The sequence below is a fragment of the Durio zibethinus genome, chromosome 26 (genome assembly GCF_047325235.1).
Source record: "Durio zibethinus cultivar Kanyao isolate XHJ-2024 chromosome 26, ASM4732523v1, whole genome shotgun sequence".
NCBI classification, from domain to species: domain Eukaryota; kingdom Viridiplantae; phylum Streptophyta; class Magnoliopsida; order Malvales; family Malvaceae; genus Durio; species Durio zibethinus.
Window position 1 is genome coordinate 8362852 of NC_143187.1, and position 26434 is coordinate 8389285.

At 36.9% G+C, this 26434-nt stretch overlaps 1 protein-coding gene and 1 pseudogene across 13 annotated transcripts; both read right to left on the bottom strand.

Annotated features, from left to right (window-relative positions):
* Positions 1-263: 263 nt before the first annotated feature.
* Positions 264-8894, bottom strand: LOC111274937 (putative LRR receptor-like serine/threonine-protein kinase RFK1). Of its 12 annotated transcripts, none has more exons than XM_089755912.1 (25): positions 8740-8894; positions 7989-8160; positions 7558-7629; positions 7373-7441; positions 7232-7303; positions 6933-7004; positions 6735-6806; positions 6578-6649; positions 6382-6453; positions 6203-6274; positions 6039-6110; positions 5138-5206; positions 4734-4799; positions 4364-4426; positions 4228-4275; positions 4040-4083; positions 3161-3403; positions 3015-3082; positions 2733-2931; positions 2396-2539; positions 1966-2081; positions 1665-1875; positions 1291-1528; positions 1034-1184; positions 264-924 (listed from the first exon to the last, which is right to left on the bottom strand). In XM_089755912.1, the coding sequence occupies exons 1-25, from the start codon at positions 8831-8833 to the stop codon at positions 544-546; spliced, it is 2952 nt and encodes a 983-aa protein (XP_089612038.1). In that variant the 5' UTR covers positions 8834-8894; the 3' UTR covers positions 264-543. The 12 variants fall into 12 exon arrangements, 11 of the variants coding, with proteins under 11 accessions (XP_089612038.1, XP_089612042.1, XP_089612039.1 ...); XM_089755916.1 differs by having other exon boundaries at positions 1034-1197; XR_016334378.1 differs by having other exon boundaries at positions 1291-1341; positions 3015-3403.
* A 7857-nt stretch (positions 8895-16751) lies between these two features.
* On the bottom strand, positions 16752-25629 carry LOC111274223 (putative leucine-rich repeat receptor-like serine/threonine-protein kinase At3g14840; annotated as a pseudogene). Its single transcript, XR_016334381.1, has 24 exons — positions 25386-25629; positions 25124-25280; positions 24894-24965; positions 24586-24654; positions 24421-24492; positions 24139-24210; positions 23955-24026; positions 23796-23867; positions 23613-23684; positions 23447-23518; positions 23280-23351; positions 20991-21059; positions 20816-20881; positions 20637-20699; positions 20487-20528; positions 20089-20135; positions 19337-19719; positions 18941-19136; positions 18598-18735; positions 18182-18300; positions 17880-18090; positions 17516-17753; positions 17275-17425; positions 16752-16986 (listed from the first exon to the last, which is right to left on the bottom strand). The product of XR_016334381.1 is annotated as a putative leucine-rich repeat receptor-like serine/threonine-protein kinase At3g14840 (transcript).
* Between the last annotated feature and the right edge of the window lie 805 nt (positions 25630-26434).

Here is a 26434-nt window from a genome sequence, read left to right on the forward strand (position 1 = left end):
CATAAAGTTGCTCAAAGATCCATGCTGATATTAATTTTTTTTTTTTTTTTTGAAAAAATTGCTAGCAAAGAGAAGACTATGTCTTATATTAATCACTGGCTCTGCTTTTGGCCTTTGAGGAGATTATGAGACATGGGGAAGTCAGAGAAAGAAGTTAAGACAAGTTTCTAAGATAGCCAAGTGCCAAGCACAATGTTAACGTTCCATAAGGGAAACGTCGAAAAAGAGCACCAAGAGTACCAAGCATCAAATAATTAACTTCGTACATCAGAATTCAGAAAATTATATTAAATCAATCGAATTCAGATTGTGATATCACGATCGCGAAAGAATATAGGTCTATTTACACTTCAAAGGGCTGCCGAATTCTTACAGGAAAGATGATACAGCACTAGTAATTTATAGACTTGTATTCTCATGATATATCTTACAGCTAGACTCCAATATGCTCTGGCCTATAGGATAGACCTGAAAAGATCCAGACAGCTTCAGCAAAGAAAAAATTCGTCCAACCTCTATGCAACTTGAACGGAATGCTCAATACTATGAACAAAATCGTGAATCTGGCTTGATTTCGTTGGAGTTATAAGATGTAGAAGAAGAGCAGAAGGTATGAACAGTAGTTGAATTTTGGGTTTGGCTTTCACCCGAACTTTGATCTTCCTTCTGGCGACGGATATCTCTCATGGCCTTGAACCTTAAATCTTCGGTATAGGTGCCTGTTTCTGGTATCAAGTCAGGAACAGTCATTCGGCCTTCAAGCATGTTTACCACCTCAGACATGCTAGGCCTAAGTGATGCAGATGCATTTGTGCACAACAGAGCTACTTTAACCATGAGTTCCGCTTCTTCTTTTTTGACTTCAGACCTTAACCTCTCATCAAGAAGTGCCATCAAGTTTCCAGTTTGTTGCAAATGGCAAGCCTGAAATATAGAATCATATATTCATATATCTAGTCATATTTCAATATAGGATAAACCTGCAAACTTGTACAGAAAGTGGACTACTAAGAGAAGGGAATTAGGCAAGTACCCAATCTAAGAGACAAACAAACTTTTCACTTGGCATAAAGTTATTGGTATTCTTCCCAGTAACAATTTCCATTGCTACAACTCCAAAACTGTAAACATCTGCTTTGTGTGTCAGGTGGCCCCATAATGCATATTCTGGTGCCATATATCCTCTGCACATAAAGACTGATGTTTTACTCAAAGCATGGTCTTTATGCAAGTATATTAAGTAGACACAAAAAGGTGGAAGTTTCTTGTACTGAAGGTATGGAAACTCACATGGTTCCAGCTACTCGGGTAGTGATGTGGGTCTTCTCCTCTTCATCAAGCCTAGCCAATCCAAAGTCAGATATTTTAGGATTTAAATCACTATCCAGAAGCACATTAGTAGCTTTAATGTCTCTGTGAACAATCTTGAGTCTCGATTCTTCATGCAGAAAAGCCAGACCTCTAGCTATACCAACACAGATCTTAAGCCTTGTAGCCCAGTCTAGTTCGAGCTGATTGTTTTCTGGACCTACATATTACCCCAAGAAAGATGCCTTACCAGATTTAAATCTTATCAATGTGTAACATGATCATCAGTTAATCATGTCTTGATCTATAATAGTTACAAAGAGAAAATATGCATGAGTGCATGATGCAAAACTCACCAAACAAAGCACGGGCAAGGCTATTGTTCTCCATGTACTCGTACACCAGTAGCAATTGATCCCCCTCAACACAAAATCCATGAAGCTTAACAAGATTTGGGTGTTGCAAACAAGATATCATCCCAATCTCATTAAGAAATTCACGATTTCCTTGCCGTGATTTAGAGGAGAGTTGCTTTACTGCAATCTTGGTACCATCAGGCAACTGACCCTGCACTATGACTTATTAGATTCTCATATGTTGAATAAAATCAGAATTAATATTATAACAGGATATTCACATAGCATTTTAGCTAGGCACCTTGTACACAGGACCAAAACCACCTTCACCAATCTTGTTAGCAGAATCAAAGTCATCTGTGGCAACTTTAATCTGTTTCAAAGTGAAAGTCCCTGATGGCATGTCCTCTTTGGTATCTGTCCAAGAAAGATTAAAAAAGTATGAGCTTGTTTCATAGTTCCTTAAATTATAAAAATAAATCATTTCCTGAATTTCACCTAGGGTACCTAACATGAGTATTGACTACAAACAGAATTTCCTTATGGCTGTCTGTTGCTAATTATTTAGATTGCACTATTTTCATGAGAGCAAAGCTACAATAACTTGAACATAAAGATGGTGTAACCTGCATAAGTGGGAAGTAAGCAAGAGAATTCTACCTGTAGAACGTCTATAAATGCAATGAATCAATTTACAAGTAAAAAATGACCAACAGAAATAGAGGCTGTACCTTCTTTCCTCCAATATTTCCCAAGCAAACAGCCTTTCCACCAAAGAATGCCCAGTATGAAGAAGACAAGGCATGCTCCTAGAACCCCAACAACAAAGATATAAGCAGTTCCCTTGTTTCTTCTATTTGAGCAAGGTTTAAAATCTGCCCAACACAGTGATGTTCATTAATAAGGCAGAATCAAAAAGGCCAAGCAGAAATCTTTTTTCTCCACTTTTACCTTTCTTTAAAAGAAATTTTGTACTTGCATATTTGTTTTTTGGGGAAGGGTAGCCTTAAAATAAGAAATACATGTGCTCAAGGTGAAAAGGAAAGATCATGCAATCTGATAGCATACCAGAAACTACAGAAATAGCTGAGACAAGTGGCCCATAGACACTTCTTTCAGGAATCCTTGTTGTACCTTTGCCAGCCCAATAGAATCGTATCTCCAAGAAATTATTTGTCACACTTACCTTAGAAACTTGTTTAACTAAAGGCTTTTGAGTACTCTTGGCCTCGGATTCAATATTGAAGTCTTTCCACAATAATTTTTCCTGGGACAAATGCATATTAATGTACCCTCAGTTTGCAACTTCAGAAAAATTACGTATTTTCAAAAGCATGTTTAATTAATCACCTGAACATAAATGTCAAATATACGCCTACCAAGGCTGCTATATGTTTCATCAGGAGTAAACTCTATCTCTGCAAAATTGAAAGTTATGGTGTAATTTCCATTCTCCAAGCAATAATGGAAATAAGTGAGCAATATTGGAGCTATACGGGCTGTTTTGTACAGTTCTGAGATGTTTAACAGTGGCTTTGATACAGTGTAACGTTTATTTTGGTAATCATTATCATCCATGAAGTCTCCCGTGCTACTAAATCCCCAGTAATTATCATCTCTAATATAATATTTTGCCGTACCACCTTCAATATCACCATCTCCTTCATATAATAAGTTTGATTTATTTTCCTTGATCCTTGTGTCCTTTCCACCACAATTAACATGTAAACAATTCGAATCTGCCACAGAGGAAATAATTTGGTATTAAAGAAAGAAATAAGCTCAATAACGTATTTAAGGAAATGCAACATAAAGTCAAATTCTTGTACAGCTATTTCATGAAATGTTATATCAAACTCAACACCACTGTAATATGATTATTCCATAAATCAAGTACTCCTTGATGAATGTAGATTTGGACTCATCAATCTTTTCTTAGTCTATTTTACCTGTGTTCTTCATGTATGACAATTTCAGGCAAGCTAACAACAGTTTGAACTCTCTATTAAAAGTATTTCCAGATAAACTATTGAGGAATTGTAAGATAAAGTATACCAAGATTGACAATTTGCCAATTCATACAAACATGTAAAAAAAAAAATTACTTATTTATCAATGAGTCATAGGGTGCGTATAAGTACTAAAATATTTTTCTAAAAGTAGCTATCTGTTTGAAATCAGTGCAGTGGAGATAAGAGGAGCTAAGAGAGAGATGACACTAAACATTTTAGCAACGGGTCACTTCATATGAAAGAAATCTGGGTTAAAAACCTAAAATGCAACTTGCAAGCAGTCAATCCAATATAGTAATAAAGTTGAGCACACTAAAATGACTAGCAGTTCATGTATTCCAACTCCTAAAGGAGACAACTTACATTGAGGACAGTTCAAATCCTTCTTGCATGGAAGAGCTCCCCTACTGTTACAGAATTGAGGACAGAAAATTGTTAGCACAAGGCTTGAACAGTACGAACACAAGACCTTCTTTTACGAAGCCACCAAACACTTAAAAGAAAAAATAGTATGAAGAAAAAAGAGAAAGAAAGAGAGTGAAAACTCTTACAAATTGTTCCTTGATGAAGAGCTACGAAACAAGTTTAAGTTCAGATTCCTAAGGACAAAAGATGAAATAATTGTTAGCTCCAGATGATGTCAAAGATGAAAGTATAAAGGAAAGAATAAAATAAAAGTAGTCTGACATGTTCTCCTGACAACCAGGTTTCTCAGGGCCTTGCCATGTGAAGTCATTGTATGAAAGATCACTGCATCCAAGCACTGACAATCAGTATAAATTTCCACAGCAAAGATGAGAATGAACTTGCATAACACTATTTGATTATTTAGAGATATCTTTTTTTACCCTCTTCATTTTTTCCCTTTTTTTGATCCATTGGATAGGAGATGAGGGATGGTGGGGTTCAAACTCCACCATATATGCCTTCCTAAGCCTTCTTAACCATTAGGCCAAGAAGCTGAAGACTCTTTTTCCCCTTGGAGTGTTATGAGCAGTGCGCTTAGAAAAGGAAAGAAATGGAAATATGATAAGAAGGATCACAGACAGAAACATACATGCTAGTTCCTTGCTTCAATATAGAATCTGGCACATCTCCACTTAGCATGTTGCCACTTAAAAAGCTAATAAAAACCCACTTCAGATGGTCAGTATGTCATTTCAATTAGAATAACAGAAAGAATCAAATTATCTCTAATTTAAAATTTTAATTTCACATATCAATGTCAGTTTTTTAAGTGATTCTGGACTGCAAAACAAGTTTAATGTTAAATCTCTGTTACAATTGTTCTTATCCCTAAAACCATGAATGTGACTTTCTATTTGTGCACATACACCAATATTTTCTAGCTTATACAATAAAGAAGCTCAAACTGCTTATTCAGAATCTTGAAACAATCTTTTTCTGCAGTGAAGTCCGAATGAGAGCTAAATGCAGCCATAATTTCAAGTTAATACTTACACAAATCTCAGACGATCTGCACTTATGCTGGTTGGAATTTTCCCAACTAGTTTGTTGAAACTGACATCCCTGTTGCAATAGAGTGTGATAATTTTATGACAGTGCTTCAAATTTTCAAATATGATTTTGCAAACTAGGAGTCTCCAAAAGACAAAGCAGTAAGTAACTAGACAAAGCAGTAAGTAACTGGCTTTTTGAATCAAAAGGATATGAGTTCATTGCCGGTAATAACTTGGTGATAAAAATCTATTCAAGAAGGTTCTTGAGGCAGAGTTTGACCAAATAAATAATAGAGACCTCTAATCTAGAATATTATCTCCAAGGAAAGTAAGAGGGAATAAGTCATGAACCTTGCTTTCACAATACATGCCTTAAGCAATCTTCCTCAATCAAAATAGATGCAAACTAGACAATAATTAAGACCAAAAAACAAAGAAACCAGACATGTTTTTGACATGCTTATCCTTTGTAAAAGTGCCTGACATTTTAGTGCATGGTCTTCTAAGTGCTGATTATATCCTAGGCAACCTTTGGCCTTTTGATATATCCTTACTTATAAGCCTGATACTTGCTGAATTTCTATTTAAGCAGAAAGACCATGACTTTTTCAGCACAACACTTGCATAAGATATAATGTCTTTACTTTGTCATACGAAAAACCACGGTCTACAGTTAGAGTGGTCGTTAATTGAAAGTTATTAAGGTAATAATTTTAGTTTGTTAAAAAGAGAATGATGGACTTATCCATGTAGAATCAAAGGACAGATACATTCATAAAATTAATACTAATAATAATAAATATATTCCCTCTTTATGAGTGCTCTTTGAAAAAGAAAGTAAATGCAAACAGCAGAAGGTAAAGAAACTTTTTGCCCTAAAACCTTGCGCATGCTTTACTTACAACATTTCCAGATTCTTCATTGCCCAAATGTATGCAGGGATCTCTCCCAAAATATTACAATTCCTCAAAACCCTAAGAAAATATAACCGGATCACATTTAGTCAAAATGGATAATATATAGATGGCACCTTCAATATATTTGATGATGTGAGAACTAAACATACAATCTTACTATGCCTGTCATGTTTCTGACCATAGGAAAACCCTGATTTGGCCCATTTATATCACTAATCCTCCTGCATAAAAGATAAGTCCAACATTCACAAAGCCATCGGTGAAAAACGAAAAAGTAGCTGTGCAATATAAAGCCAATGACTACAAGTAAAGGAGGCATTATACTCACAGCTCAATTAAATTACTCAAAAGAGATAAGTTTGTTGGTATTGGTCCCTCGAGTCCACTGGCATGCATTTCTCTGTAACAATTCAGAATAAGTATAATTATAAGAAAATAAATAAATATATAAGTGTGTGTGTGTATAAATATATATATATATATATATATATATATTCAAGATCAGAAATAAATAAGGATCTTACAGTCTTTTGAGTTGTTCCCATTTTTGTATGAAACTAGGTATGGTTCCATTGAAATTGTTATCATTTATCCTACTGCAGTATACAAAAAAATATTGTTGGTCCAATGAACATATCTAGATATATGGCTTAAAATAAAGGCAAATTTGAAGAAACTTACAGATCAGTTAGATTTCTTAGCAAAGCAAATGTCAATGGCAAGCTCCCAGTTAACTCATTGGAGGATAGCATCCTGAAATTACAATAAACATAAGAAAACACATCATTTAATGTTGAGGGCAAGTAATATAACATGAAATTAAAAGAATTACAAAACATCAAACAAGGAAGAAGGAAAAGAGACTTCATTTTGTCTTACAATGTTTTCAAGTTCGCTAAATTCCCAAGTTCAGGTGGTACAGCACCAGAGAATTGGTTTGCTTCAAGACACCTGATTTAAAAAAAAATACCGAACATCCTTCATAAATTTCCTATTGAGTGAAAAAGGAATATGAAAAACACTTATAGTTTTGCAGGTCCTATAGCTATACATCTAATAAAACGCAGAGTTTGCTAGTCTGATTTTGCATCATGAATTCAATTTCAAGGACTCCAATCACCATAAAAATCTCAAAATATTAACTAAAAAAGAATAATTAACCAATGTTCAGAACATACAGATATGTAAGAGTGGTAATATTTCCCAGGTGCTTTGGAATTTCCCCTGACAAGCGATTTACAAGAACAGAACTGCACAAAAACTTTCTGGTTAATTTATTATAGGAGAAAAAAATTATGTTAAAAATTTAAAAAACTTACATCGAAGTCAACTTCATTGAAGCCCATTCACTTGGAATGGTTCCATTTAGGTAGTTGTAAGCAAAATCACTGCAATAAAAAGTAAGATTACTTAGAGCAGTTATCTACTATTGTTCTAGAGTACTGCACAAATATTTAGCATGTAAAATATAAACATCAAAGTAAATGATTTCAAAAGCTCTTACATTTCTAGAAGGTAAGGAAGCTTAACCAGTTGAGGAGGAAGTATTCCAGGAAGGTTATAACCCTTGAGCATTCTAAAATACATAAGCCATGCCATATTAGTATGTACAACAACCAACATAACTAAACAACTATTGATACTAATTGCCACTCTAAGGAAATCATAAACATAAATTGCTTAAATAGATATTCAAATGGTTTTACCGTGGTCATTGATTTTAAGGGGGAATGCATATATGTATATGGAAGTCATGCCTCAAAAGCAAAATCTAGGCAAATATCAGCTACTTAGGTTACAACAGCCAAAACTACCCTCAAGTGTTAAGTCATTGGCAACCACCACAGATTCAACTTAATTAGAACCATGCAGAACGAAACTGGAGATATAGAATAGAATAACACTTGATCAGATAGCAAGAGGAAGGAATAATACATCCTTACGATGTGACAAACAGTGCCGTTTGTCTCACATTCACAAGAGATCTCATGCTCTGAATTCTTTGGTGGCACTTGTGTTACACCAACCATTTCAACTTTACATGAATCACCATTAAATTTCCAGTATGTTGAGCCCATTGCAGCAGTAATCTCTTGCAAAGCATCAACTGGAAGACATCCATAGTTCCATAAGCATCGCATCATAATATATCAATACAAAAATGAATAAAAAAATGAGCAAGCTTCGTTCCTTAACATATGATAAATTTAACTTCCATACTAGTATTGCATAAAAAGGAGATGACAAACTTTTGAAGAAATGACAGTTTTAGCGTCATTTTTTTAGCATGAAAATGGGTATTTCAGCAATTAAGTTTAGTTAGCATGAAAGAGGTGACAATCAATACCATTTACTTACCATAAACAGATACTTTGTTAATGAGTCCTAGAATATACAGCAGCAAGATCCTATTTGGTTCTAGTTTAGTTAGCTTAAGAAAAAATAAAGAAAACCAGCAACATTTCACTAAATAAATCAGTAGAAAAGCAAGAAAAAGATAAGTTCTTGCAAGGGTTTTAATTTGAGGAACAACATCCAACAAAAATTAAACCTTGTTAAAACTTCAATTTCTTTCTACTTTCCCTTTCATTTTTTCAGTAATAAAAAAATACCGATTTTCCTACATTCTCCCATCAACCAAATGAAACTACCAAAAACAAAAATAAAATCTTTTACTCTGACTCACCTTCTTCTTGGGGCACCTTTGATTCAGCAAATCTAAGCAACCTGAAGCAACCCATTGCAATAATCAAGAAGACAAAAAGTTTCTTAGTAACCATGATGACAGAGGCACAGAACTTTAAAGGTTGTAGCTTTCAGAGAAACTGTGAGAATCTGTTCACTCGATCCAGCTTTGAAGCCTCTCTAAAACAAGTTGCTGTAAAAGTAATAATTAATGGAAGTAAAGTTAGAGACTTTACAAATCCAAAAATTCCCAGATAAAGGAATTTGAAATACTGGTTTTTATTGCATCTAACCAAATACTAATACTTCAAAAAGTATTTACTTAGTATAGTATATTTTTAACTGTTTATACTTATACATGGGAATGAAAAGTTTTTGTCTGAAAATATCGGGAATCTTTAACAGTGTGATAGGTTACTTGTCTCTATCTATCCCCGTCCCCTTCGTATTATTCAATTTTGATTGCTGCAGTAAAACTTTCGTACATTTGTAAGGTACTATCTTTATTGGGCTCGCTGAAAACCTGGAGAATTTTCAGTGTGCCAGAGTGTTGCTTCTTCCAGTTAAAGTCGTGCAATTTGGCTGACTTTTGTATTTCTTGATCATCGTTTAAATTTTGAAAATAAAAAAAAATTGAACACTTCATAATTTTATAACCTCACAGATGAATATAATAGTTAAACTCAAAATTATTATCTCCTATTGGCTGCAGTTAGCAATGGGCAGTGGTGGCCAATGCGCCCGCTGATTCATTGTGCCTGTTGATAATTAGTTAAATTTTCACGTTTTTTATTTCTAAACAAAGATTGGGTGTTTAATTTAAGACGCAGCCATGAATGAGTCTAAGCACGGAACCACCTTTTGCTTCTTTAAGCGAGTTTGAATCGGGCATAGTTTCAGTCATATATATGATCTAAGTTAGGCATAGAACCAAACTTTTTGTTCCTTAATTCGCTTGCAAAAGTAATTTATAACGTGTCACTATGAATTTTTTATTTTTATTCACAAAACATATAATTTTAGTATGTAAATCTCTCCTACTCAAATTAAGGTGAGAATGATGCACGTCAGGTGGCACCGGCCGGCGATAGGCATTGATTTTGATAGTAGCACGTAAATTTTGGTTCATTGACTAGAGTCAACACTTCAATATCAAGGTAGACATCAGTTTACCATTTTTAAATTATAATAATTGGAATTTTGAGCCTACAACCATTGATCTCACCAAAGGTGAATAACCCAGTTGACTCTTTATTCCTTCTTCAAGAAAGGCTGCTTCTTCATTGATTTCTCAATAAATAATAATAATAATTAATTAATGTTCATCAACCACCAGGTCCGTACAAGAAATATAAAAAAATCCTGGAATCTCGATAGGTGAAAAAACGCAGCTGAATTGCGATGACCAGCCCTTGTAACAATGGTTTTGATAAAATCCAAGTTGAGCAATTGGGAAACAGTTCACTTATGGTCCCAAATCTTTTATTCTGATTTCATTTTGATCCCTAATCTCTCAATTTTTTTTTTCATTTAAATTCTTTATTTTTCCAAGCCAGTTTAATTTTAGTCTTGCCATGTAAGGTGACACATCAAATGCTCTACGAGGATTCACGTAAGTAATTACGTGGCAACTCTATTGGTTTTAACTAAAGAATTTGATGAAAGGATCAAAATTAGACTAATTTAGAAAGATTAAGGATTTAAATGAAACAATTAAAAAAATTAACGACCAAAGTGAAACCAAAATAAAAAGAGTTGAGACTGAAAGTAGACTTTACCTTGGAGAAGTTATAAATTGGGTCAATTTCTGAATATCGCAGAGGATAGGAGCTGTGAAATGGACTAAAGATTCGTCAAGCTAACTACTTATCAATTGCATAAATTTGTTATTCAATTACTAAATATATAATATGAATAGATAAAAAGAAGTTCTAAATTGAAGAATTATAATTTTTTTTTGGTTAAAAGAACAAAAAAATTACCATTTCTTCTTATTAAATACAAAAATTTGTTATCCTGTTACTTGATATATTTGGTGAGCAAAGAATAGAGACATATATTAAAAGTAAAGACATTCAGGATAAGTGTCACGGACTAAACTTTCTCTCAACAAGCAATAGATCGTGCGGCACTTGAATGGGCGCTTTCAATAAAGTCAGCCTTTAATAGATCGATATCTGAACAAATAATCATAAGCTATGGTTAGTCACAAGCATTCACAATAAGGCACGACATATCGAGATCAATGTCAAGCACACACACAAGAAGGCATATTAGCATCGAGAAAAAGAAAAACACATCGAGGCAACAATCGGAACATTCAATCGGGGTGAGTTTTATTATAAACGGGAATCATACATCAGGACCTCCCACCGTCACCAGGGCCAGGGGGCAGCCCTTGGTGGGTGGTCTAAGCTCGTATAGCAACCGGTGAGACAGCCCAATACTATGCTGCCGGCTCACCTCCCTAAAGAGCCTTAGAGATTTTAGAGCTATGCTACCCGTAACCATTACAATGTTTGAAATGGGGACACTTTTCCTAGTACAACGGATCTACCCGGTAATGGCCCTATACATGGGTGGCTCATGGCAACCTAAGTCCCGGTTATAGCCCTATACAAGGTTGGCTCATGACATCCTCCCCCCACCTATTCTATCGACGTCCTCATCGACTTGCTGGCTTGAAATTCTTCAATCTTCCTTTGAAATCTCTGGAGGTCGTGCTCTCTCTCCCAACTGGTTTCTTCTAGTCCTAATCCCTCCCACTTCACTAAGTATCCCGAACTAGTCTTCGAGATATCTTGGTTTCCCTGTCAGCTAAGATCTCTTCGACTCAACGCTTGAGGGTGGCTTCATGGTGATGGCGGCTCTGGTTGGCTCCCTTCGGCTAGCATTTATAGGATCTGCATGGAAAGGTTTCAGGTTGCTCACATGAAATAGTGGGTGCACCTTTATCCACTTTGGTGGATCAATTTTGTAAAAAGCATTCCCCACCTTGGAAAGGACCTTTACTGGACCTTCATATTTGCGCACCAGTCTACGATCTCTCTTTCTCAGGAACCTGGTTTGTTCAGGAACTAGTCAGACAAGAACCAAATCACCAACTTGAAATTGTTGAGCTCTACGACCCTTGTCTGCCCATTTCTTCATCCACTTTGATGCTTTCTCCAAGTAGACTTGCGCAATCTCTGTGTTTTGTTTCCACTCTTTGTTGAGATTGAAGGCTCTCGGATTCTTTCCTCCATATTATTCCAAGGAAGTGTGGGATAGCCTTGATAATTGTCCGGTGACCATCTCAAATGGGCTCTTGTTGGTGGAAGAGCTTTTATTGGAGTTAAAGCAGAGTTGAGCCACGTCCAATAATGAAGGCCAGTCTTTCTGATTGGCTTGAACAAAATGCCTCAAGTATTCCTCTAATAATCCGTTGAACCGTTCCGTTTGACCATCGGTTTGAGGGTGATAGCTTGAGGAGATGTTGAGTTGGGACCCCAATATCTTGAAAAGTTCTTTCCAGAAGGACCCCGTAAATCTCGGATCTCGATCGCTGACAATGTTTTGAAGGAGGCCCTAGTATTTGACCACATGTTTGAACAATAGTCGAGCTGTGTCTTCCGCAGTGCAATACTTGTGAGCGGGAATGAATGTTGCATACTTAGAGAACCGATCAATTACTACCAAAATAGCTCCAAGGTCACCAACCTTGGGTAGGCTCGAAATGAAATCGAGGGAGATGCTTTCCCACGGTCTGGTGGGTACTGGTAGTGGTTCAAGCATGCCTGCAGGTTTCCTATTTTCAACCTTGTCTTGTTGGCAAATGAGGTAAGTCTTCGTGTAATCCATCACATCTTGTCGCATGTGAGGCCAATAATATCCCTGTTTCAATAACGCCAAAGTGCGTTGCCAACCCGGGTGTCCCGCCCATGGTGTGTCATGACATTCCCTCATTAGCATCTGTCTTAGACCTTCTGCTCTTGGCACAAACACTCGAGGTCCCTTGATCCATAGGACCCCATTTTCTTGCCAGAAGTACTTAGACTTCCCTTCGTCCACTAGCTTCATGATGGCACAAGCTTGCGGGTCCTTCCTTAAGTGATCTCTAATCAACTTGTGAATGTCTGTAGTGGCTCTACTAGCCACCATTGGGGCAATTCTTCTAAGGGCCGCTAGATCTGCTCGCCTACTCAATGCATCGGCCACTTGATTGGTCTTTTCCGCGGTGTGCTCAAAACAAAAGTTGAATTTCGTTAAAAATTCCTGCCACCTAGTTTGTTTTACCGTAAGCCTTAGTTGGGTGAGAAAATGGCTAACGACCGTATTATCTGTCTTCACGACAAAGTGTGAACCCAACAAGTAATGTCGCCAAGCCCTCAAGCAGTGAACCACCGCCACGAGTTCTTTTTCCTGGGCCGTATATTTCCTTTCAGCTTCACTTAGCTTCCTACTTTCAAATGCTACTGGGTGATGTTGCAAAAGCACTCCTCCAATAGCAAAATCGGATGCATCCGTCTGAACTTCAAAGGGCTTTTCAATATCAGGGAGAGCTAAGATGGGATCCTTCATAATAGCATCCTTCAATCCCTCGAAGGCCTCTTGGCACTCACTCGTCCAACACCATTTACGCTCCTTTTTCAATAGTTCTATGAGGGCCGTGATCTTGCGAGAGTACCCTTCCACAAACCTTCTATAATAGTTGGCTAGTCCCAAAAATGAACGGAGTTCACTAACGTTCTTTGGTGTTGTCCACTCCTTGATGGCTCTAACCTTTTCCATGTCCATTGTGGCCACGTTCGACAATATGACCAAGAAAATGGATTTGGGTCTGAGCTAATGCACACTTCTCCCTTTTTACGTATAACTGGTGATCATGTAATCTTTGAAGTACCTGGCGCAGGTGCTCTTGATGCTCTTCCAAGGTGGAGCTATATACCACTATATCGTCTAAATAGATGACTACAAATTTGTCTAGGTAGTCATGGAACACCTGATTCATCAATGTACAAAATGTGGCAGGAGCATTGGTCAGTCCAAAAGGCATAACAAGAAATTCAAATACACCATACCGTGTCACACAAGTGATCTTTGGCTTATCTCCCTCAACGATTCTGACTTGATGGTAGCCAGATCTCAAGTCCAATTTGGAGAAGTACTTGGCCCGGCTCAATTGATCAAACAGGTCTGCTATAAGGGGAATGGGATATTTGTTTCTTACGGTGACTTTGTTCAAGGCCCTGTAGTCAACACATAATCGCAAACTTCCGTCGTGCTTCTTTTGAAATAGCACCGACGCTCCGAAATGAGCCTTTGACGGTCTAATGAACTCGGCTTGTAGCAGCCCATCTAACTGTTTTCTTAGTTCAGCCAACTCTGGCGGAGCCATGCGGTAAGGCGCTCTAGCAGGGGGTTTCACTCCTGGGAAGAGTTCAATTTCATGGTCCACTGCTCGTCGAGGGGGTAGAACTTTAGGCAACATCTCTGGCATCACCTCTTCGAATTCTTCCAACACTTTTCCCACACCATCAGGTATTGGTTCTACTTCCGACCCTTCTTTGTAAATCGGCACCGCCACAAAAGAGGGTTCTCCTCTCTTCACCCTTTTCTTGAACTGCAAAGTTGAAATCATTTTCTTCCCACTCTTTGTTAAGATGTTGGCTGGCACCACACATGGGTGTTCCCCTAAGAACAACAAGCAGCTAGCGGCAGGGATAGGGATGACCTGAGCCAACATCATGAAGTCCAATCCAAGGACAACATCAAAGTCATCCATGGGGGAAACTGTAAAGTCTACCTTCCCTTCCCATGGCCCCAATCGGGTTGTCACACTTTTGAAGCTTCCACTGATCGCAAAGGCTGGCGAATTGACCGCCTTCATTCGTCCACAGTCTTTACTAATCTGAATACCACACCTTTTTGCTTCTTCTGGTGTGATGAAAGTGTCGGTTGCACCCGTATCCACCATGGCCTTGGTGGCTTTCTCATTAACCGTCAAGTTCACGTACATCAAGCCTCTACTTTGCTCTTTCTTTATAGTGTTCAATTGGGTGCGGAGGGCATTGAGGAACCTTATTGAACCCATCCTGGTTGGCTCCTCTTCAGCTTCTTCAACGCTCTCTGATGCTTTTACGGACTCTTGAGATGAGGTCCTTAAGGCATTAAGGGCTCCCCGGTGCGGGCATTCAGCCACTCGATGCGACCCCTTGCAAAGAAAGCAAGCTAGCGATTGCCTAGGCTTGAAAATCCCTGCATTGCTTATCTTGGGCTGAGTGCTATCTCGACCAAAGGACCTCCTGTCTGATCCCCCACTGAAGGGTTGGTCTAACCTAGTCATCTTTCCCCTACTCCCAAAGTTAAAGCTATTGCCAGTTGATGGAGGATTTTTCCGTTTTGAAGAGCCATCATTGTAATCGTGAAGAGGTTCAGCTGCAGTCATGGCCGTGGCCACATCTTGCACTTTCTGCCTTTGTAGTTCTGTCCTCGCCCAAGGCTTGAGGCCCTCAAGAAAATAGAACATCTTGTCCTTTTCGGACATGTCCCGAATATCTAGCATCAGGGTAGAAAAGTTCCTTACGAACTTTCGCACCGTTCCGGTTTGCACCAACTCTCGAAGTCTCTTTCGAGCCATATACTCCACATTCTCCGAAAAAAACTGGTTTTTCAATTCTCGCTTCAGATCCGTCCAAGTCTTAATCAGGCACTCGTCATCGACAAACTTGGAGCGCCACCACAGCTTGGCATCCCCTGCGAGGTACATCGACGCCATTGTCACCTTGTCTTCCTCTAAACTTGTGTGTACAGCTCGGAAGTATTGTTCCATGTCAAACAAGAAATTTTCAAGTTCCTTAGCATCCCTTGCCCCTTCATAGCATCGAGGCTCCGGCACCTTGGGCCTTTGTCCCCTGTCCATCGAGCTCGAACCCGATCTGGCCACTGCCATTTGTAGGATGCTCACCTGTGCTCTGAGCTCCTCAAACTCCTTTTGGAGAATGTTCAAGGCATCTCTAGCCTCTTCGCTCACATTGTGGAGAGTATCGGACAACTCCCGCTGGGTTGTTTCAATCTCCCTCACTCGGTCTTTCGTCACCATATGAGTTTTCATTGCGGCCACCGCGGCCTCAAGTTCCTCAATTCTCTGTTGATGATCCGGTCCACCACTTGTGGCCATCTCATCCATTTTTCTAGCACTTCTCAACCGTGCTCTGATACCACGTGTCACGGACTAAGCTTTCTCTCAACAAGCAATAGATCGTGCGGCACTTGAATGGGCGCTCCCAACCAAGTCAGCCTTCAATAGATCGATATCTGAACAAATAACCATAAGCCATGATTAGTCACAAACATTCACAATAAGGCACGACATATCGAGATCAATCTCAAGCACACACACAAGAAGGCATATTCGCATCGAGAAAAAAAAAAACACATCGAGGCAACAATCGGGACATTCAATCGTGGTGAGTTTTATTATAAACGGGAATCATACATCGGGACCTCCCACCGTCACCAGGGAGAGGGACAGCCTTTGGTGGGTGGTCTAAGCTCGCATAGCAACCGGTGAGACAGCCTAACACTACGCTGTCGGCTCACCCCCCTAAAGAGCCTTAGAGATTTTAGAGCTATGCTACCAGTAACCATTACAATGTTTGAAATGGGAACACTTTTCCTAGCACAAGGGATCTATCCGGCCATGACCCTATACATGGGTGGCTCATGGCAACCTAAGTCCCGGTCATGGCCCTATACAAGGTTGGCTCATGACAATAAGCCTCAAATTGGCCACAAACTTTACATCTATATGCATTTGTACAACAGGATTGGATGTATTAAGGATCATGAGTAGATATTGTAGATTTCTGGCTTTGCATGGCTTTAAACCTTAAATATGCTCCTCATTGGCTTCATTGATTTCATGAGCAGAAGCAGAGGAAGATTCAAATTGGGATTCTGTAGATGTTGAAGTATGGACCTGACTTCCTCCGAAACTGTGTCCATACATAGAGCTACGATGGTCTCTTATGGCTTTAAACCTCAAATCTTCACTGTAACTACTAGCGTTAGGGATGACATCAGGGATGGTAATTGTTCCTTCCAGCATTCCCACCACTTCAGACATTGTTGGCCTCAGAGACGGCGAAGCATTTGTGCATAAGAGAGCTACTTTAATCATCCCTTCTGCTTCTGACTTGTTATATTCAGATCCCAGCTCAGTATCCACCAACTCCAATAGCTTTCCACTTTGCTGTAAATGACAGGCCTGCAAAAAGCATAAAGACAATAATAATGAACTTAATTGTATCTAAAATTTGGATAAACACTGATACAGATTATCCATTGATTCTCCACAATTTTAACTTTCTTAACAAGCCATTCAGGACACAGCAGACAAGAATCAAAGAAACAAAGGCAGTTATGCTAGTATATGAAATCAGATACATAGGATTCAGAGGTAGAACTAGAAAGTGCTACATGAAGACCTAACAAAATGGAAATGCATATCAAGGAAAACAGGAAGAAGAAATAAGGTATATAAATTAGTGATTACCCAATCCAGAAGGCAAGTATATTTATCCACTGGACCATAATTCATATTGTGCTTCCCACTTACAAGCTCTAATGCCACAATTCCAAAGCTGTAAACATCAGCCTTGTAGGTCAAATAACCCCACAGTGCATATTCTGGTGCAATATATCCTCTGCATTTAACTTTAGCAATGTAATTTACATTTAAAGTTCAAAGGAAACTTTTAAGCTAGAACAACATTGCAAGATAATAGTTGGCTTACATGGTTCCAGCAATTCGTGTGCTGATGTGAGTTTTTTCCTCCTCATGAAGCCTGGCCAATCCAAAGTCAGATATTTTAGGATTGAGGTCTCTATCAAGCAGAACATTGGTACCTTTGATGTCTCTGTGGACAATTTTGAGTCTAGACTCTTCATGGAGAAACGCTAAACCTCTAGCTATTCCAACACAAATCTTGTGCCTGGTAGGCCACTCCAGATTTATTCGAGAGTTCATGGGTCCTAAAGATGATCATCCCAAGAAATATTCCACAAGTTAAATCAATCACAGCCAACCTCCTTAAAGATTCCGTCACATTTTTCCACCCAATGAAATCAATCTGGCAAATAATTGTTTGTTAAACTTACCAAACAAAGCCCGAGAAAGGCTATTATTTTCCATGTACTCATATACAAGCAATAGTTGATTCTCGTCGATACAGCATCCATAAAGCTTTACAAGATTGGGATGTTGCAAACACGAAATCATGCCCATCTCATTCAAGAATTCACGATTTCCCTGACTTGACTTTGAAGAGAGCTGCTTGACAGCAATTATTGTTCCATCAGCTAGCTGACCCTGTCATTCAATCATGAAAATGATTAGCAGCTCTAAAAGTGAAAATTCATATTAATTTGGGTTTCATTTGAAATATATTTAGCACGTATACCTTGTAAACAGGTCCAAATCCACCTTCTCCAATCTTGTTTACAGAATCAAAATTGTTAGTGGCAACCTTAATCTGCTTTAAGGTGAAAGAAACTGTTTGCAGATCTAGTCCCTTAAGATCTGTAAGTGGAAGAGAGGAAAAAATGCAGTAAGCAAGTTTGCTGGTCCATTGTATGTAGATTTATTTTCTTTTTGGAGAAAAGAGAAAGTAGAAGGCTGGAACTCCAATTAGTCCACAATGTTAATGGACGTTTACTAGTTAACATTCTTTATGAAAAGTACACAACTTTGGCAGGGAAAATTCCATTGGATGATTTAAAATTAAGGAATGGTTTGCCTATCTGAGATAGCATAAACCAAAATTTTTGGCACGAATTTTTCCAAAGAAATGACTTCTACTGGTGAAAAAGCCCAAACCTTGTTCTCTCTTACTCGTGGCCTTAAAATGGTATCTCCAGCAAACAACACCTGATATCAAGAACAAGAGAAATGATCCTATGACACCAACAACAATCGGCAAAGTCTTTGTTTTCTTCTCATGCTGAGGTTTGAAATCTGCAAAAAGAACTCAACTCAGAAGTCCATTGTGCTAATCAAAGTTTAGCTTGAAATAAGAAATCTACCAAAAGAACTCAACTAAGAAATCCATTGTGCTAATTAAAGTTAAGCTAGAAATAAGTAAAAATAAAACCAATTCTCAATTATGCAATAGAAAAGGAGGGTGCACATAAGGATGAGGAAGAAGGGGATGATCACATACTGGGATCGACTGTGATGGCTGATATGAGGGGACCATGGACTCCTCGACTGGGAATTGCTTGAGTCCCCTTTCCAGCCCAGTAGAAACGGATCTCTAATTCACCATTTGTTACATTAGCATTATATTGTTTTGTTAGTGGGGTAACAATCCCACCAGCTTCAGCTTCTATATTGAAATCTTCTTCCACCAGCTCATCCTACAGCATGAAAATTCAGTGACATGTATCTAGCAACTAATAGAGGCCAAATGGTATCTCAAGAACTAAGCTTAAAAACAAGGCACATGCTAATATGCCAGCCAAGTGCAATTCACTGGACAAGCACTATTCTTCTGATGGCCACGTTCAATAGTCAGAATTCCTTCTGAAGAAGCTAGTTCTCAAACGTGATAAATTACCTGAATATATATGTTGAAAATTCGCCTTCCAAGTCTTCCATATCTAGTGTTATTTATAATTTCAATCTCTGCAAAGTGTAGTCCCACTGAATAGCTCCCATTCTCTAAACAATATCGATAATAAGTTAGTGAAAGTGGAGATAGACGTGCTGTGGCATATAACCGGTTAGACATGCTTGCTGACTGCTTTAGATAACGTGATGCTGCATTCAGTTCATCATTGTCATCCCTGAAGTCTCCAGTGCTACTAAAACCCCAGTTATCATTGTTCTGATATAATGCTGCAGCACCACCTACACCAGATTTCGCATCTCCTACATACATTCTCCCATTGATTTTCACATCATAATTTGCACCACAATTGATATACATAGAATGCCAATCTGCCAGAGACAACTATATCAGCTTCATAGAAAGCAGCTGAAAACATTCTACCATGATAAAGCAGAAGTGAAAAGTTAATCATTAAATTACCCTTTTCTTGTTAACAGCTTGCCAACTATATATAAAAACATTATGGTAAATATTTACAAGAGGAATTTCCACAGATATCAGCTTTAACTACATTAATAAACATATAAGTATGTTAGTATATTAATACTAATATTTTATATCAAGCTGTCTATTATCCTTTAGTTAGGATTCCAGTCAATTAAGAAGACATTTTTGAAGCAAGCTTGCAAATTGGAAGGCATGGATTTTGAGGTAAGTATTACAATTAGATTTCAAAGCAAAAGTAACAGTGTACTTACATTTCTGACATTTGAAATCACTCGTGCATGGAATAACTCCCCTTTTACTTTTAGGTCATGAAAAAGAAAAGCACCAAAAATAAAGGACAGATTAGCAATCAAATGAATGTTGTGTAGGATCATTATTCTACCAAATACGCCCATTACAAGGAGTATATTCATTAAAGTTGACTAACTAATTCATAAAGCACCATTAATCCTACATCAGTTTCACATAGAAAACATATAAATGAAGCTTTAATGCTCACATCCATCACTCCCAGCCCAATTGGTGCCCAAAAAACAGAAAGAGATTATGCTAAACCGGTCTTCCCAATGCATTAGCAGTCAATTCTATGGCCTTAGATGGAGTTGTAATCTAAAATAAATATATCAAGAACCCAAGAACAGAAGCTTACAGGTATTCTGTTGAAGAACTGTGGAACAAATTTATGTTATCCCTATTAGAAAAGCAAAATGCAGTAGAAGTCAGTAACCCTACATCTCAGGAAAGCATACAGGAAGAATATGCTTCTACTCAATTCCAGGAAAAAGAAAAAGGAACTGACAATTTCCGTGTACAAGCAGGTTGCTCAGGGCTTTGCCATGTAAAGTTATTGTAGGAAAGATCCCTGAATGCAAGAAGGAAATAGAACTGTCTTCTCAGAGATCTCTGCATGTGAAGAATTGCACATGTATATTCCTCAGAAAATATAAGAATCAGAGAATCCTAGTAGAAAGTACATACACGGCAAGTCCTGTCTGCAAGATTGATTCTGGTATATTTCCACTGAGATTGTTGCCCGTCAAATAGCTGATACCGGTCTTATCAGTCAGTTTCATAGGAATTGCAGTAAGTCGATATCAAATGCTGCTTACAAGATTTCTGTCTATGAGGAAAAAAAAAAGAGAGAGAAACTTACAGGAATCTTAAATCCAGAGGGAGAGTGACATTGATAAGTTCCCCACTCAAACCGTTAAAACTAAGATCTCTGTCCAAATTCACAAGTAAATATGTGTTAGTTCTTTCTGGTGCTAATGACATCAGCTGACAGTGCTTATGCTGTAAAACAATTATAAAACTTTAACCAAAGGAACAAAAACTAAATCTAAATGATTAAGAACTCTTTTAGCTTAATTTTATACTATAACGCTTATAATGAGCCAAACACAAAACATAAGTGAGAAGTGGCCAAGAACATAAGATAGAAGTATAGAGTGTTAGGCTAAAAACCTCTATCCAATCAAGCCAGCGGAAGCATAATCAAACAATCAATCAATCACACAAGAGACAATAATTTAACGTGGCTCAGCCCAATCAGCTTACGTCCACGGATGAGAAACAAGATCCACTAATTGTAGAGAATTACAAACATACAAATTAAATCAAACACTCACTAATACCCATAGACCCTCTCAATTTCCTTAGTTATAGAGAATTACAAACATACAAATCAAATCAAACATTCACTAATACCCATAGACCCTCTCAATTTCCTCTAGTCCTATAAAGTATTCTCAACCTAAACAAACACAAACTCATGTACACCATTTCAACATAACCAACACATACCTATATGCACCTATACAACATACTTATGTGGACCCTTTCAATCTCCTCTAATCCACTCCCATGCATCATACATACGTACACACCCATAAGACGTAAATCTCCAGTAGTCTTTTGTGGTGTCTATCTCATAAAACCTTATAACTCTTTTATCTTTTTCTCATACCTAACCCTGAAAAGACTTCTATCTATTTATAACCATACAAACTTGCTTATTAAGTAAGAATCCATTTCCTCTTAAAATTCTTCTTCTACAAGTCAAACTTGCCTATTAAGAATCCTTTTCCTTTTAGAATTCTTCTTCTGCAAGTCAAACTTGACTATTAAAAATCTCTTTTTTTTTATAATTCTTCTTCTGTAAGTCTTCTTATCCATCAATTAATATATAACAAATCTCAAACAAATCTCTTATGGGATTTGAGTAATTATTCCTAACAATCTCCACCTTAACTCAAATTCCATCAATCATCAATCTTCAAGCTAGACATACTTGGCTCCACCTGCGATGAAAGTTTCACAATTATCTTCTCGTGTATCTTCACGCTTTACGCAAACCGATTCTCAATCTTCAAAACATGAATTCAAACTCTTCTCTTGAATCGAGCTTCTTTGGACTTGCCTCTTATCATGTCTCGTACCATGCTTTGATACCATTTGTTGGGGATCATCACAACTCCGATACCACTTGTTAGACCAAATAGCCCCAATCCAATCACACCAGCGGAAACGAAATCAAATAATCAATCAAGCACACATAAGAGACAATAATTTAACGTGATTCAGTCCAATCCACCTATATCCACGGACGAGAAACAAGATCCACTAGTTGTAGAAAATTATAAACATATATCAAATTAATCTCAATTTCCTCTAATCTAATCCTATCTTAATCCAAACAAACACAAACCCATGTGCACTCTTTCAACACAAATAAATACAAACTCATATGTACCCATTCATCATACTTATGTGGACCCTTTCAGTCTCCTCTAGTCATCATACTTATGTGGACCCTTTCAGTCTCCTCTAGTCCACTCACATGTATTATACAAACCTACACACACATGAGACATAAATCTCCAGTAGTCTCATGGGTGTCTATCCCATAAAACTCTATGACTTTTTTACATCCTTTTTTCATACCTAACCCTACAGAAACTTCACCTATTTATAACCATACAAACTTACCAATTAAGAATCCCTTTCCTCTTAGAATTCTTCTTCTACAAGTCAAACTTGGCTATTGAAAATCCTTTTCCTTTTAGAATTATTCTTCTGCAAGTCAAACTTTCCTATTAAAAATCTTTTTCCTTTTATAATTCTTCTTCTGCAAGTCTTTTTATCCATCAAGTAATATTTAACAAATCCCAAACAAATCTCTTATGAGATTTGAGTCATTATTCTTAATATAGAGATCCACACCTGATCATGAGCGTTGGAAGAGAGTTTACAAGTCAATAAATTCTAGTTAAGCGGAACTGATCAGCACTGCCTCTCCTGCAGTGCAGTAGGACTCCAGCTACATCCTATAGTCTCCTTATTTCTCCATCTTTTAAATTCATAATGCTTCTAAAAATCAAAATGTTTGAAACACAAGCAAATTCACTAATTTTTTTACTGAAGAATCATGTTTTATACTTACAAAACACGTAATTTACTCATTTGCCAGATCTCTTGTGGGATTTGCCCAACAATGTTGCATTTCTTCAATATTCTACAATGTCCAAGATCAGCCATGTCAGATGCAATGATAAAAAGATTAACATCATATGCCTTCATAAAATAATAAACATTAAGCAGGAAATGTACATCCGATTGATTGCTGTCATGTTCCGAAGATCAGGAAAAGGCTGAGCAGTTCCATTTATATCACTGATTATCCTGTAAGTAAGTATGCCATTAAGAGCAAAAAGTTTAGCAACAATGTATTAACAATTTTTTGTCCATAATCTTCTGCTTAAAAGCTTTCACTTACAAGGTTAGTAAGTTTTCCAATGCAGAGATGGATGAAGGAATGGGACCTTCAAGTCCACTAGCCTGCATTTCTCTGGTTGATTCAATTAAGCAAAAACAATCAGTTCAAGAGACAAAATATAAGTTTTAAAGTCTCATAAACTTGAAAGACACTTAAAAACCTTTTCAAAGTTGAGTATCTTACAATCTTCGAAGTTTCTTCCAGTTCTGAATGAAAGCTGGTATACTCCCATTAAAGTTGTTATCATTTATCCTACTGCATTTTATTTTAAGAATCTTTACAACGTAAATTTCTGCCAAACTTCTTGCGACACATACTAGTATAAGTTAATGAAAACCTTACAAGTCCGTTAAGTTTTTCAGTTCAGCTAGTTGTATTGGCAACTTTCCGCTCAGTCTGTTAGAAGACAATCTTCTGCAAAGACATTTATAAACTTCATCTGTCAAAACTCAAAAGTTTGCTAATTATTCCTGTTTTTAAATGTATAACTCAGGAAAATAAAAATTTTATTCACGAAATGACTTACAAAGTTCCCAAGTTAACTAACTTTCCAAACTCTGGAGGGACTGCTCCCGAAAACTGATTTGCTTCAAGGTCCCTGTAAAGTACATGCATTGAAATTACTATAAATAAAAGTAACATCTGTCTTGATCAATTTAAACATTTGCATAATTTATCTAGAAGTCCTAAGAAGAGTGAAAGGCATATCATTTCATAAGCATAGCGTGAAACATAAAACTTATGGACTAAAAAGAACATAAATTTTGAAACATCTATCTCCTGTAAATTACAGCACTTTTAAACTTACAAGTATGTAAGGGTGCTAATGTTCCCCAAATAAGTTGGAATATTCCCAGATAATCGGTTTCCAAAGACAGAACTGCACTAAGGTTGCTTGGTTAGCTCCAAAAGAGAATAACTCTGCTTTCTCTTCACTTAAAGATTGGTCATATACAAGGAGACAATAACTTACATGAACTCAAGTTGCATTGTAGCCCATTCAGGTGGGATTGACCCACTGAGATAGTTGTATGCAAAATCACTGCATGCCAAATAAACTTAGGTTAAAACACATTTAACTTCTGACTTCTGACTGACCAAGAAAAGTAATGGAAGAGAAACAATTTAATTCATATATTTTCTTAAAGCATAAAAGGAAAGGGAAAAAAAAAAAAAACATCTCAGTCTTGGCTTGATTATTATCCTATTTTCTTAGAAATTCTACATATGCACCAAATACAAAATTAAGAGAGAACTGAGAAAGAGTGCCGGGTTACTTACACAACTTTGAGGTAAGGAAGATTTACAAGTTTAGATGGAAGTACTCCTGGAAGGCTCTGAAGCCTGAATATTCTAAAAATCCAAAAGAACCCAAATATCAGCCGTTTAATCCTTTTATAAATTGTTTAAAACCCAGACTCCTTATTTCTTGCTTGTTTTTCATTTTCTTTTGAACACAGACTTTGTCCTCTGCACATTTGTTTTTGTCTTTCTATATAGGTCAAACTTACATATGGGTAACGTGGCAGGTTCCGTTTTGGCAAGTGCAAGTAATGTTTTTCTCGGGACCCATGTCCCTATCCACTTTCTCAGTAACATTGCAAACATCGGCATCGAAATTCCAGTCGCTATTTCCCATAGTTCTGGCAATTTGATTCAGAACATTCACTAATAAAATCACAAGTCACAGTAGTAGTACATTAAAATCCAAGAATAAAGCGGTTTAAAACAGGAAAGTGAGCAAAAGGAAAAAGAAAAAGAAACAAAATTTACCCTCATCTTGAGGCAGCCGAGCAGCATCAAACTTGTTTGTGTGTAACCAACTGAAAACAAGAACAACTGATAGCAGAAGTGCGGTGGGTTTAGGGAAGAACATGTTTGAAACAAAGAAAGATCATCCAGGCTTCTCTAGCAACCGACCTGGCTCTTCTCTTTCTTGGACTCTTTTAAGTCCTTTTGTTCCTATTTTCCTCACTTTTCAGACGAAGAACAAACAGAACAAGAAACTGACTTCAGTAGTCAAATACTTTGAAGTTTGAACACTTAAAAAGAGAACACCGCTCTTCAAACGGCGGTTTCAGTTTGTTGAGTACACGGAATTTTTTTTTTTTTTTTTGGACTCGTCGCAAGATATTTGCATTATTCAAAGTCTTGAATTTAATCCTTTGCTCATTTACTCCAATTCTAACGGTCGGATTATCCGTCCGGTCGGGTTTGGGCTAAGACTCGATAAAGTTTTTGAAGCTTCGTTCATCCCGGTTTGGAATATTATTTAATAAATAAATTTATTATTATTATTATTTTTTTTTTAAATATTAATATTTTAATTAATTTTTACAAAAAGTTCAGACATAACGGAGCCGACTTATCAAGATTTGGGTAAGAGTTTTAAAAGGCCACTGGACGTTATATTTTTATAAAATAGATTTAAATAGAATTGATAAGAGAAATTATTAAATATATTAATAATAAAATATTTTAATTTTATAAGTGAAATTAACTTTATGATATATATCTTTTAGTACATACTTAAAAAGAATTTTAAAAAATTAATTTAAAAAAAATATGTATTATCATCTTAATTCCTCTTGTAAAATTAAAAAAAAAGTTATTATTAATATATCAAATAATTTTTCAATTGATAATAGTGCTAAACTTTTATAATTAGACTAAACTACATTTTTTTTATGATCTAAAGATTTTTTATCATGTAGCAAAAATTAATACAAAAAAATTTATTTTAATATAAAAAAATACTAAAAAATGATTTTTCTAATTAATAATATAATTGTTATTTAATTAAAAATATTATATTTTAATTA